This window comes from Amaranthus tricolor, chromosome 6, assembly GCF_026212465.1.
Source record: "Amaranthus tricolor cultivar Red isolate AtriRed21 chromosome 6, ASM2621246v1, whole genome shotgun sequence".
In the NCBI taxonomy this organism is placed as follows: domain Eukaryota; kingdom Viridiplantae; phylum Streptophyta; class Magnoliopsida; order Caryophyllales; family Amaranthaceae; genus Amaranthus; species Amaranthus tricolor.
Window position 1 is genome coordinate 30935995 of NC_080052.1, and position 13019 is coordinate 30949013.

Here is a 13019-nt window from a genome sequence, read left to right on the forward strand (position 1 = left end):
TCTTTATCTTTAGAAAAACTATTTGTTTCATGATCGATCAAACATGGCCTTCTCTAGTCATGTAATCAAAATAATTCTCCTAATCATCAATTCAATAATCCTTCATAATTCAGATGGTGCATCCACAGATAATACATCACAAGACAACTACGTATATACACTATGTCCATCCGTAGATAATACCGCATCACCAAAAAGTACATACGAAAACAATATGAAAAAAACTCTTACATATCTTTCTTCAAACTCTACGACTAAAACCCGATTCTATAACACCACGGTTGGGACGGGCTCCGATAAGGTGTTCGGGCTGTTTTTCTGCCGGCTAGATGTTACGGATGCTGCCTGTGAGAAATGTGTAAGTTTGGCTACGAATGCGCTAACTACGCGGTGTCCAGGGCAGAAGAAGGCAATAGTATGGTACTTTGATCAATGTGTTGTTCGGTACTCGGATGAGCCGTTTCTTGGTACTATGCATGATGCTCCTATGATTGCTATGTGGAATAGACAAAATTCTTTGGATATTTGGAATGTTACAAGTAATATGAATAGTAAGACCTTATATGACACTTTCCCTTATTTTTTGTTCTTTTAATTTAATCTTTTTTATAATTTTCAAAGCAATTTTGATTTTTTAACCTTAACATCCGACATTAGTATCCGAGTCCAAGTAACATAAGTTGGACTTATTGAGCTCGACTCAACTCAAATCGAATAAAGTGATTAACACTTGATGACTAACGCGCGGATGATATATAGGTTTTATGCACATCTTATTGGACACTCTAGAAGATGCAGCAGCTAAAGCCACAGGAGGGTCACCAAAGCAGAAATTCGCAGTACAAGAAGCCACTTTTCCTAATAATTTAACGAGTTTGAACAAAATCTACACACTTGCTGAATGTACGCCTGATATAACCTTAAGTGACTGTAAAAGCTGTCTACGAGTGACAATCAGCAATACAACTGAACTTTGCAACGTAAAGGCAGGATGTACTCTCATGTGTCCCAATTGTAATATTAGGTACGACACTTTTCCTTTTTATGGAGACACTGCTCAAAATTCAAGCCGTTCTCCTATCCCACTTTTTCCAGGTAAACTAATAATACTATCATTTCGCTTTCTATACTATTTACAAGTTTTGCTTTAATTTGACATACATAGAACCTCCTAAATACGTCGATATGTGTATTTTTTTTATCTCTATTAGTGAATTTGTTAGAGTATATAACATACTGTGGAACATTAATCAAAAACTTAAGCTCATGGTTAAAGCCTATGATATATTCTTTAAAATATGGGGATGGATCAACTTGTAATTAGGAGGGCGTTTACAAGTGAGGACGTTTCCGGCCTTCTTTTTCAAAAATTGTAATTAGGAAGAATTAAACCAAGGACCTTTGAGATAGAGTATAAGCATCTTACCACTTAAGCTACACATAGTGTTAAGCTTCTATTTTTAATGAATAATAATATCTAAACTATGAGCTTAATCATAAACATAGTAGATTTTTAATGAAAATCAATTATGATTTATTTGAAATCCAATTAAAATGTTTTAATTTTTGTGTATCTTTATGACAAGTCATTATATATATATTTTTAAGGAAATATTGACATTAATAATCCAACTTTTTATTAATCCGCTGTGAATAATCTCACATTTAGATTATTTTCTAATAATCCAATCCTTGTGATAAATTTACCAACAACATACCATATTACTAATAATAGGTTATAATAGGGTATGCTACTAGCAAACTAAAATAAAAGTTGGATTATCCACATTGAACTATCGGCTAATATTGGATTACTTAAAAATAATCTAAAGGTAAAATTATTCATAGCAGATGAGCAAAAAAATACATTATTAATGTTAATTTTTCCTATTTTTAATTGGATTATTTTATGTGTATTACTATTAGTATTTTGTACTCCCACCACTATAGTCAAATGTAATATTATTAAAATTGATCAATATATTTTTTATAAGTTAATTAATTTCTTCAAACTTTTAATTATGTACTTTTATAAATTAAAATATTATCATTAAAAAATGTAGTTTGACATATGGATTTTGCGAAATGTTGCAATTAAAAAAATATATAATCCTATAAATTAAAGTTATTTTTGTAAGGTCAATATCTCGATGCTTTCAAGAGATTATATCGTTTTTCTTTTGCAAATGTCAAAGGTCAACTCTTCATGCTTACATTGAATGATTAAGACTTTTAAGAACTTTGATCATTGTTTAACGCTATCTTGTTTGCATTAAGCAATTATTCAAAATTTGGGACGGTAATTGTCCACTTTGGAAGCGTGAAAACTCAACTTTTTACGTTAGGTAGCTCGATAAATTTGAACATACAAATTTTGATGCTGTGGATACATATATATCAGGAATATGTCTTTTAACTGATAAGAAATAAAGTAAAAAAAAAAAAAAAAAAAAAGCCTAAAGCTAGTTCGTGGCCTGTCAATAAATTAACTAACTCAACTAAAAGTTTAAACTGATAGTTAGAGCCCAAGATACGTTTTATACCTCTAACACGCCCCCTCATACGAGAGTCTTTTGAGCTAGAAGTGCCGGTACAACACATGCCCTCGTCATATCAAGTGTGAAATATTCCACTTGAAGTTGAGGGGTGGTTGAGATTCAAACCCATAACATTTTTGTCACGTTGCCATTTAATACTATGTCAAATAACCAACTCAATAAAAAGTTTAAACTTATCAGCACGTCATGTATGAGATCGTCTCATCATGAGACGGACATAGAAGCAAAAGCAAATTATGTAATCTTTTTAAAAAAAAATTAATTAATTTAACAGACAAAGAAGTTTAACCATCATGTTTTATTTTAAATTTTTTTATTTAATAGTTACTTTTAATTTATAGGTCGATTGCACCATAAGACCATATTAATAAAAAATTAGTGTAAGCTTATAGTTATGGCTCTATATGCCTCTAACGGCCCCTACGGACCCACCTCAGCCCAATTTCCACCTAGTAGTTTTAGATTTTTTTTATTTTGTTTTTAATTCATAAAAAATGAAGGTATTTTGTTTTGTTTTATTATAGTATATATAAATTGCAATCTTGATGTTACAATAAATTTTGATAAAAAAGTGTTATTACTTGCTTTTCCACTTAATAAATTTTACCACTAGGTCGAATATTCTAATAATTAATTAAATATAGTAAATCAAGAAAATTAATGCATCATTGTTATTGAGAAAAATATTGATTAATCGATCATTATTCAAAATATTTAAATTTATTTATATATTTTTTGTAAGATCACATCTTTACTTTTCCATAAATTATGTGAGACGGCTCCTAATGCAATTATTTTTCCTATACGCGTTAACATATTTGAAAATGGGCCGTTCTCTAATTCAATCATTACTCCAAAAGATTATAAAAATGGTGCCTATGGAAAAAAGTCAAATTAAGTACACTCAATAATTAAAAATTTCTAGGAACTTTGGGCACCACTGGGGTGTTTAATGGGTCGGATAAGGGCCCCTTAAAATTAATATGGTCTTTGAATGAGTCCGGCTTTTCAAAGTCTGGTCCGGCCCATCCGGGTCATTTTTACTACTAAAAATTATTTTAATTCCCATTTATTAATTTATAATAATTAAATTGAAAAATATTAATAATTTTATTGACATTATTATTTATAATATTTAAATTATACATTAATATACTATTTACAAAGACCCGTTTTCGGCCCTTATTGAGCCCTTTTATAACCAGTTTCATTTTGATTATAGTATAGCCCGTTTTCGGCCTGGCCCTTACAAAGCTTTTCTAAAAACAGGCTGAATAAGAACTCAAAATGAAGACCCGACCTATTGAACACCCCTAGTGACTCACCACCACTAACCAACTAGAATTAAGCTTCACTTAAACTTATTTGTGTTTGTGCTAAAATTTGTTTTAATTGAACTTGTCACGTTTAATTTGTTTAGTTACTTTTATTTTTATTTTCTCATGCCCTCTCGAGAGATTATGAATATAATATGTTCGGCGTTTGCTATCTTTCTCCCCAACCTTTACGTGGAACACTAAAATGATGACCATGATCTTTCGTATTTATACTTATTATATTGGTTTAAATAGAACTAAACTAATTTTTATTGTGATGAATTTATTGAACTTGCGTTTACTTGGTATGGTAATGTTTCTACGTTTGACAATATTTTCCCTTTTTAACAATTAATATTAAATTGTAGATTTTAATTAAAAAATTATTAATAAAAAATTTAAGAATAATAAATTTCGGGAAGTCATTCTCAAATAAGCATTTTAAATCACTTTTATAACAATAATAAATTTTACTCAAATCTAAATTTAAATTTTTTTCATTTGCCAAATACTAAATTTGACTCAAATTTATATTTTCGAATAAAATTATTATTTCTAAATATAACATTAATAAATTTGAAAATCTCAGTTTGTTTAGTCACCAAAACCACATAAATTAAATTGATAAATACAAAAGCATGATGGGTAAATTGTTTGAAACAGGGGAGCAATCACATGTTAGAAAGAGATCAAAACAAGCGATTATCATAGGTGCCATTGGGGGTGCAGCTTTAATAGCAGGACTTGTTTCTGCTGTTATATTGTCAGTATTCAAAAGAAAGTCCAAGGAAGGTCTTACGGGTGAGAATTAATTATATCTTTCAATTTAAAATTATGAACATAATTTATGACTAAATTACATAACTTGATGTGTATAAAATATAAATTGTGCAGATTCAAATGACATTGAAACTATGGAGTCTTTGAAATTTAACTTTGGCAAAATAAGGTCCGCCACTCATAATTTCTCTGAAGATAAAAAGCTTGGAGAAGGTGGATTTGGTGAAGTTTTCAAGGTATGCTATGTTGTCAAATTTCTAATTAAATTATGTAACTCATGTATTTTGATGTTCAATATTTTGGGGCATTTTCAAAGACTGTGATACAATATACTCCAATACGATATTTTGGGACTATAATATGGGGTTTTGTCTTGTTTGGACTGTTGGGCCGTTTTTAGGGTAAATTTGAAGTGCAATTGTTTAGAGTTCAACTCATGAAGGGGCCTAGATTTTAAATTAATCCCTATAATTAAAAATCAGTATTTGCAGTATTGATTAAGAATATGACTACTAAACTACATAATTAGAGGAAAAATAACCAACACTTTTTTATATAAGGTCCTTTTTATTTTTCGCTTAAGGCCCAAAAATTTTCAGTAACAACACTACTTTGAACTTTGAAGTTTGATTCTCACCTAATCTTTTTCTTCCCTTAGCGTACGACCTGTAATAAAAAATACTTTTTAGTTGAATTGGTCTAAACATATTATTTAAATTACGCATGTAATAATTGAAATGAAGAAGGTTTGTATTGCATTTATATTTCCAAGTCAATGAATTTTTATGTGAAGAGACAGTGATAAATTATAGTGTATCAAATTTAAAAATTGTTGATGCAATATTTAGGCAGGTTTGATACCCTCTAGGCCTCTACTCTCTAGGCTCTAATAAGTACTTCCTCCGTTCTGATTTAAATGCTACATTAGGTTTGGCACAAATATTAAGAATGCTGAACACCTACTTCATAGGCTACTGTTGAGTTTATAAGATTTGATGTTTTTGTTGTTGTTAATTTTAAAAGAAAAAGGAAAAATAGTTAAGATTAGGTAAATATTTTGCAGATTAATTTACATGTCAGTTTCATTTCCCCCCAAAAAATATTTTCCCACCCAAATAATTCCCTCCAATATTACAAATTATCAGCAAAAGTTAAAATTTTTACACAAAAGTCAGCATTAACACATTTCATCTTCTATAAATAGATCAAATTCTTCTATAGTCAGCATTAAAATTTTCAACACTTCTTCATTTCAATTTCTTCATCTGTTGTCCTCCCCTTTTAAAAAGTTCATAAGAATTTGGATCCAAACCTATTTCTTTCATCAACTCTACAAAACCAACAACAAGCAATCAAAACAACAAATGGCTGAGGTTCAAATTCAAGAAGAGGAATTCATTAATCCTGATATTGAGGTATTTATTTCTTTTTTTGAAAACCTTAATATAGATTGTGAATATGACATTTATAATGAGTACACAAGTGAGAATTATGGAAACATCGATGTCAGTTTGAGTTTGGAGGAACCCATAAGCCATGGTCAAACATTAACACATGAAGAAACAGAAACAGAAACATTAAGACAGCAACCAGTAGGTAGTAAGAGGGAACTACCAGTTGAGACCAGAAAGTTAATTGTACAACAGTTAACTAGTTTGTCCACAGAATCAGATAGACGTTTGCCACGGGGTACAATTAAAACAATTGCAATGCAACATAACACATCTAGGTGGACAATATCAAGGCTGTGGGAATCAGCCAAAACATCAATGCAAAATGGCATTTTAATTGATGTTAATAGTAGAAAAAGGGGAAGAGTTGGTAGGAAACCAAAAGTTTTTGACATGAATTTGCTGAATGCTGTTCCGATTGAAAAGAGAACCACAATTAGAGCAATGGCCTCTGCATTAGGCATTGGTCATTCACAAGTTTATAGAATGATGAAATCCGATATTATTAGAGCACATACGAATTCTATTAAACCAAAACTTTCTCATGACCACAAAATGAGAAGAGTCAACTTCATTTTATCCCAAGTAATACCACCCACTGTAGACAACATACCAAAATTCTCACTTATGTATAATGTTGTGCACATAGATGAAAAATGGTTCTACATGAGTAGGGCAACACAAAGGTATTACTTATTTCCTTGGGAAGAGGAGGAACCATATAGATGTGTGCAAAATAAAAATTTCATAGGCAAAGTGATGTTTATAGCAGCTATTGCAAGACCTCACATTAATGCTACAGGTGAAGTGTTGTGGGATGGGAAAATAGGAATTTTTCCGTTTACAGAAACTCATTATGCAGTGAGGAGGTCAGAAAACAGACCAGCGGGTACAGCAACATTACGAGCAATAACAAGAGTTACACGCGACATTCTACGAGACAAACTAATCACTGAAGTGCTACCAGCTATAAGATCAAAATGATTGAAATTAATTATCAATATGTAGACATTTTGTAAAGAAAACAGTATGTATGACAACATTTTGTAAGTATACAATTATGCATACCTCTCCATTTAGTCATTGAGGTAGTTATGTCACAAAAAAAAACTAAGCAAGTTAAACATCATTCATCATTCCAATTTTCACTTGTGTACGTTTATTTAACTCTCAGATTTAACGATTAATCATCATTTGAAATTGTGCAAATGTAGGTATCTCAGCCTCATCTTAGTGCTTGAACCGGCAATAAGACAAAACACATTAACCATGTGTTAATATCTACTGCTCATGATTTAACTCTAAGGTGGCAATGAAACACACTACTATCTACACATTTCATCAAGCAAATAACAATCATCATTGAGACATTAACAAAAAAAACATTTTCAATAAATATAAACATCATGAATAATATCAAAAATAAGTTAGAATGCTCATGAGTTAAGACCACAAATTGTCGTCTTGCGTGGCCTCTTTTGCTTAGGTTGCACCTTATCGATTAATGCATAATCCTCCTCATCTGGTAAACCGTAGTACCAAGGTGGGGGTTCTTGATCAGGATCTTCAACACAATTTAATTCCCAACATTTCAAATAATAATGATCGTACCACGAACCAAAGATATTATCGTATTTTTTACATTCTCTTTGGGATTCTAATGAGTCGCACGCTTTTTCCTTTGTGTCCATCTTCTTAATAATCTTAAGTAGCAACAAAAACATAACAGAGGAAGTACACATAATAAAAATCTTATCATTAGTAATAGATCAAAGTTTAAATCAAAGTTTAAAAAAACAAGATCATACAACATCATATTTCAAACCAGATCTGGTGAAGGACTAAAACCAGATCTTGATTTTGGGATTAAAAACAGCTCAAAAACATAATCAAAAAAATAACAAAATCAATATCATAAACGTATTACAAATAAACATTAAATAAAAAAAATAAGAGCAGATCAAAGTTTAAAAATATCAAAAAATGAACATGCAAGAGAATCATTAATCAAAACAGATCTCATCGACTGCTACAACCACATCATCGTTTTCGTAATTTAAAACAAACCAAAACCATAATCAAAAAAAAAAAACAGAATCAAAATCATAATCAAATTAAAATAAACATGAGAAAACAAAAAAAGAGATCAGATCCAACATTAAATAAATCGAAATAAGAACAACATGCAACAATATCATAAATCAAACCAGATCTGATAAAGTACTAAAACTAGATCATGATTTTCGGATCAAATCATACCAGATGAAAGCAAAGAGTAAAAAGAACATGCAAGAGAATCATTAAAGAAACCAGATCTGATGAAGGACTAAAATAAGATCATGAATCTGGGATTAAATACAGCTTAAAGAAATAATCAAGAGAATAACAAAAACAAAATCATAAACGTATAAAAATAAACATGAAATAAAAAAAAACAGAGCAGATCTTAGTTTAAAAATATCAAAATAGACAGAACATGCAAGAGAATCATTAAAGAAACCAGATCTGATGAAGGACTAAAACAAGATCATGAATTTGGGATTAAATACAGCTGAAAGAAATAATCAAGAGAATAACAAAAACAAAATCATAAACGTATAAAAATAAACATGAAATAAAAAAAAACAGAGCAGATCTTAGTTTAAAAATATCAAAATAGACAGAACATGCAAGAGAATCATTAAAGAAACCAGATCTGATGAAGGACTAAAACAAGATCATGAATTTGGGATTAAATACAGCTGAAAGAAATAATCAAGAGAATAACAAAAACAAAATCATAAACGTATAAACATACACATGAAATTAAAAAAAAAAAAAAAAGCAGATCAAAGTTTTAAAAAAATCAAAATACGAAGAATATGCAATAAGAATCAAGATTTTAGGATCAAAGCATACCAGATGACGATTAAAGCAAAGTGTATAAAGAATATACCAGAAGAAATAGAGAAATTTCGGAAAACCCAAATGTAAACCTTTAATCAAATACAAAACCAAAGATCAGAAATAAAACCAGATATAATCCATCCTTTCGTAGTCAATAGTGAAAGAAAACCCAAATAATGAAATCAGAGACGGCAAAGAAATGAAAGAAAACCAAAGATCTTTAGGGTTAGAACTTTCCAGAGAGAATGAGAGAGATGGAGAGGGGAAAATGGCAAAGGAAGAGAAATGGGATTAGGGTTAGGAAAGGAACCGGGTTACTTATATAAAGAGCAATCAACGGTCAGATCTGGGCAAACCAAATCCAACGGTTCACATTCATCCCACCATTAATATAAGTAGTTGGAAAGGTTTGTTTAAATGGGAGAAATAATTAATTGAGATAGTGTATTTAAATAGAGGAAATAATTAATTGGGATGGTGGGTTATGGGAGATTAGTTGAGTTTTTAATGAGAATAATAAATATGGAGGGAAAATTAATTTTAATTGGAAATAAATAAAGATTAAATAATTGTAGGTAAAAAAGTTAGAGAGGTATAGAGTAGGATAAAAGTAGGGGTAGGTAGAATTTTAAATGATTGTTTTATTACCAAAAATGGAAATGTAGCAAGTATTATGAAATTTCCAAAAATGGAATATGTAGCAAGTATTATGGAACGGAGGAAGTATAATGTTTAATGTTGCATTATTTAATGAAATAATGTAATAAATGTCGTAAAATATTGACAGGGGAAGCTTGAAAATGGACAAGAAATAGCAGTAAAGAGGTTAGCAAGAAACTCCAAACAAGGCATAGCTGAATTTCAGACAGAAGTTCTGTTAGTTGCAAGACTCCAACACAGAAATCTAGTCAAACTCTTAGGTTTCTGTGTATCCAAGAAAGAGAAGCTACTCATTTATGAATATTTACCAAATTTAAGTCTTGACCAGTATTTACTTGGTATGAACATTGATCAAATTTATTAGATTTATCTCATTTTATGTATGGGTGATGTTATAGAGTCTGTTTAGAAAATGATTGATGTGACTGTTGGCTATAAACTTGTTAAAAATATTATCTAATTTAAAATAAGACCCACATAATATAATAGAATATAAGTTGGCAGATACAAATTAAAATTGATGATGTTTTATTTTAAAACTAATTAGTAATAGGAGTAGACTATCAAACGACTTATATGTTAATCAATATCTTTTTAACTTTTTGATGTGAAATCACATTTACGTGGGTTAATTTATTTACAACAATTGTTTGACAAAGTATTATGGAGATGTAGAGAAAAATTGATTGTTGGTTGTATAATTATCAAAATCTTTTCTGATTATTGAACAAATATTAAAATAAAAAATAATAATTAACTAAAAAATCATTTACTAAATAGGCCATCTTCTAGAGTGACCAAAAATTTAATTATTTTAATCAAGAACTCTTTTTATTCTGTTGCATGCATGCAGATGCTTATAAGTGTGCAACTTTGGACTGGGAAACAAGGTTCAAGATCATATCAGGAATAGCAAGAGGATTACTTTATCTTCATGAAGATTCTCGACTCAAGATCATACACCGCGATCTTAAATGTAGTAACGTATTGTTAGATAAAGATATGAATCCTAAAATTTCGGATTTTGGTATGGCAAGGCTTTTTGGTGCTGATGAAACTCAAGGAAACACCAACAAAATTTCTGGAACTTTGTAAGTATATACATTGCCTTAATTATATTACAAGTTAGTGGCAACCAACGTAAAATATCATCCTAAATTATATATGAATCTAATTTAAATTTTAACGATCTTAAACACATATTCATAAGGTTTTGACATCTAATGCTTTGACATCTAATGCAGCGGATATATGGCTCCAGAATATGTAATAACGGGTCACTACTCCGTTAAATCAGATGTATATAGTTTTGGTATAATTGTTCTAGAGATCATTAGTGGCGAGAGGAACAAGTTTGTCAGATTAGATGACGATGCTGAATCATTGGTACACCGAGTAAGTTTCATTTCATTCTTCTCAGCTTCTTGATTGATAGTGATACAATAGATATAAATATATTAGAAAATACACAAATTCGTGTATTATGGATTTTTTTTTTATTTTTAAGGTTTTTTGTTAAAAAATATATGTCGTCATATAAAAATATTTGTAAAAATAAGCTGATGCTAAAACGTTGCCTTAGATAGCATTTTCAAATCTAGATGATTTTTAACAATTTTTCCTATTTTAAAAAATACACTTTAAAATAAAAAAATTGTATTATGAATAGTTAATATCAATAGGGTTTTAATGGCTAGGGTATCGGAATTACATTTTCCGTAAATAAGAACAAATTATAATTGCATGCATTGCAGGTATGGAGACTTTGGAATGAGGAGAATCCTATGGAATTGATGGATAAAACAATGGGAACTGATTACTCATACGAAGAAGTATCAAAATGTATACATATCGGTCTTTTGTGCATCCAAGAAGACGCTGGAAGACGGCCAAGAATGGCGTCAGTCGTGGCGGCGCTTAGTGGTGACGCTAATATAGTTCTACCTGCCCCAACTCCACCCCATTTTTTCCTTCCTTGTGCTTATGGACTAGAAGATACTTCTGGACCAAATCAATCTTGCTCTACATTTTCTGGCTCTAGAGATATTACTATTGTGGATCCTCGTTAGTTTTTTACTTTGTATTGTTCTATTTACTGTTAAAGTATATAATATATTATGAAAGCTCAAGTGCTCAACTTACAATGGTGTATTTAGAGCAAACTCATTACACAGTTAGAACATGCATAAAAATTAGGGATAACATTTTTTATATGTAAAACGATAGTATGCACTATTACTATTCATTTAGCATCTAGATATGCGATCAGAATAGAAATTATTTTGAATTAGATATATTTTTATATTTGTTTATAATGTTTAGTTTTTATATTTTTAAATTTTAACTTTTTAGCTATATTTATAGTCAAAAGTTAAGGAATAAAAAAAATCTAATATTCGAGTCTTATTTTAAACGAAATATATATCTATACTTTTTTTAAAGGAATATATACTAGGAGTACTTTCCTCGTATAAGAGGTTTGGTTCGATTTTCATTCCCCACCTCACCTGATCTTCTCTAACTTGGTGATAAGAAAATACAAAAATCTAAATAGTGCAACTATTAAGAGTTTTCATCGCTTCTTGAAGACTTAGCTTGTAGCTGTAGGCTATCAGTTGGGCTTTTTAACATTGGACCTAGAGCTATTCAAATGTGATCCGATTCGAAAATTCGAATTGAAATCTAAAGTTAACCGATCTGAAAATATGTTTCTTTTTGAGGTTTATCGAACTGACATTATCCGAATCGAAGTTGCGGCGGAACTGATTCACGACCGAAAATCGTAAAATCAAACCTGAAGTGCGAACGATTTTTATAACCGACATATAACCGTTAACCGAGATTACCCGAACCTAATAGTGACCAACCCGATTCATACCCGAACCGAATCATGCTTGAAACCGAACTTGATCCGGCCAAAACCGACGTAACTCGAACGAATTTTTAATCGAAATGCTATAAACCTGAACCAATTTTTTACGTAGAGGTATGATTGACTCATATTCAATTACCTTATTAGTTAATCTAATAAAGTAATAGAAATTTTAATAAATTAAATTTTATACATACATGGTTTCATATATTTAGAGTCAATGGTCAATGTTTATTTAACTATTTTTAATCAATTTAGATGAAAATTAATAAAACTTTAATTTTAATTTACAGTTAAATAATTAAGTAAAAGTAACAAAGTAATAATCACTAACCGATTTGCTTTTTAACTATTTTGCCTTAACTAAGGGGATTCTTATCATCAATTAAAAAATGTCTAACCGAATTGATGTTATCCCGATAGCTCAAATAACTGATCTTCAACCGAACTGTGACTAACGACTTGACCTAAGTGTGACCCGCCGTAACACGCATCC

General features: G+C 30.2%; 1 protein-coding gene and 1 long non-coding RNA gene across 2 annotated transcripts in view; one reads left to right on the plus strand and one right to left on the minus strand.

Moving 5' to 3' along the window:
- Positions 1 to 13019, plus strand: part of LOC130815789 (uncharacterized) — a 25052-nt gene continuing 12033 nt past the window's right edge. Inside the window, exons 1-8 of the mRNA XM_057682269.1 lie at positions 1 to 551; positions 760 to 1095; positions 4538 to 4675; positions 4769 to 4890; positions 9779 to 9989; positions 10505 to 10742; positions 10896 to 11046; positions 11406 to 11715. Of these exons, the coding sequence (XP_057538252.1) occupies positions 44 to 551; positions 760 to 1095; positions 4538 to 4675; positions 4769 to 4890; positions 9779 to 9989; positions 10505 to 10742; positions 10896 to 11046; positions 11406 to 11715 (2014 nt within the window). The 5' untranslated portion in view covers positions 1 to 43. The remainder of the gene's footprint in view (positions 552 to 759; positions 1096 to 4537; positions 4676 to 4768; positions 4891 to 9778; positions 9990 to 10504; positions 10743 to 10895; positions 11047 to 11405; positions 11716 to 13019) is intronic.
- On the minus strand, positions 5690 to 9706 carry LOC130815870 (uncharacterized). Its single transcript, XR_009042652.1, has 2 exons — positions 7556 to 9706; positions 5690 to 5984 (listed from the first exon to the last, which is right to left on the minus strand). It is a non-coding gene; the product is annotated as an uncharacterized LOC130815870 (long non-coding RNA).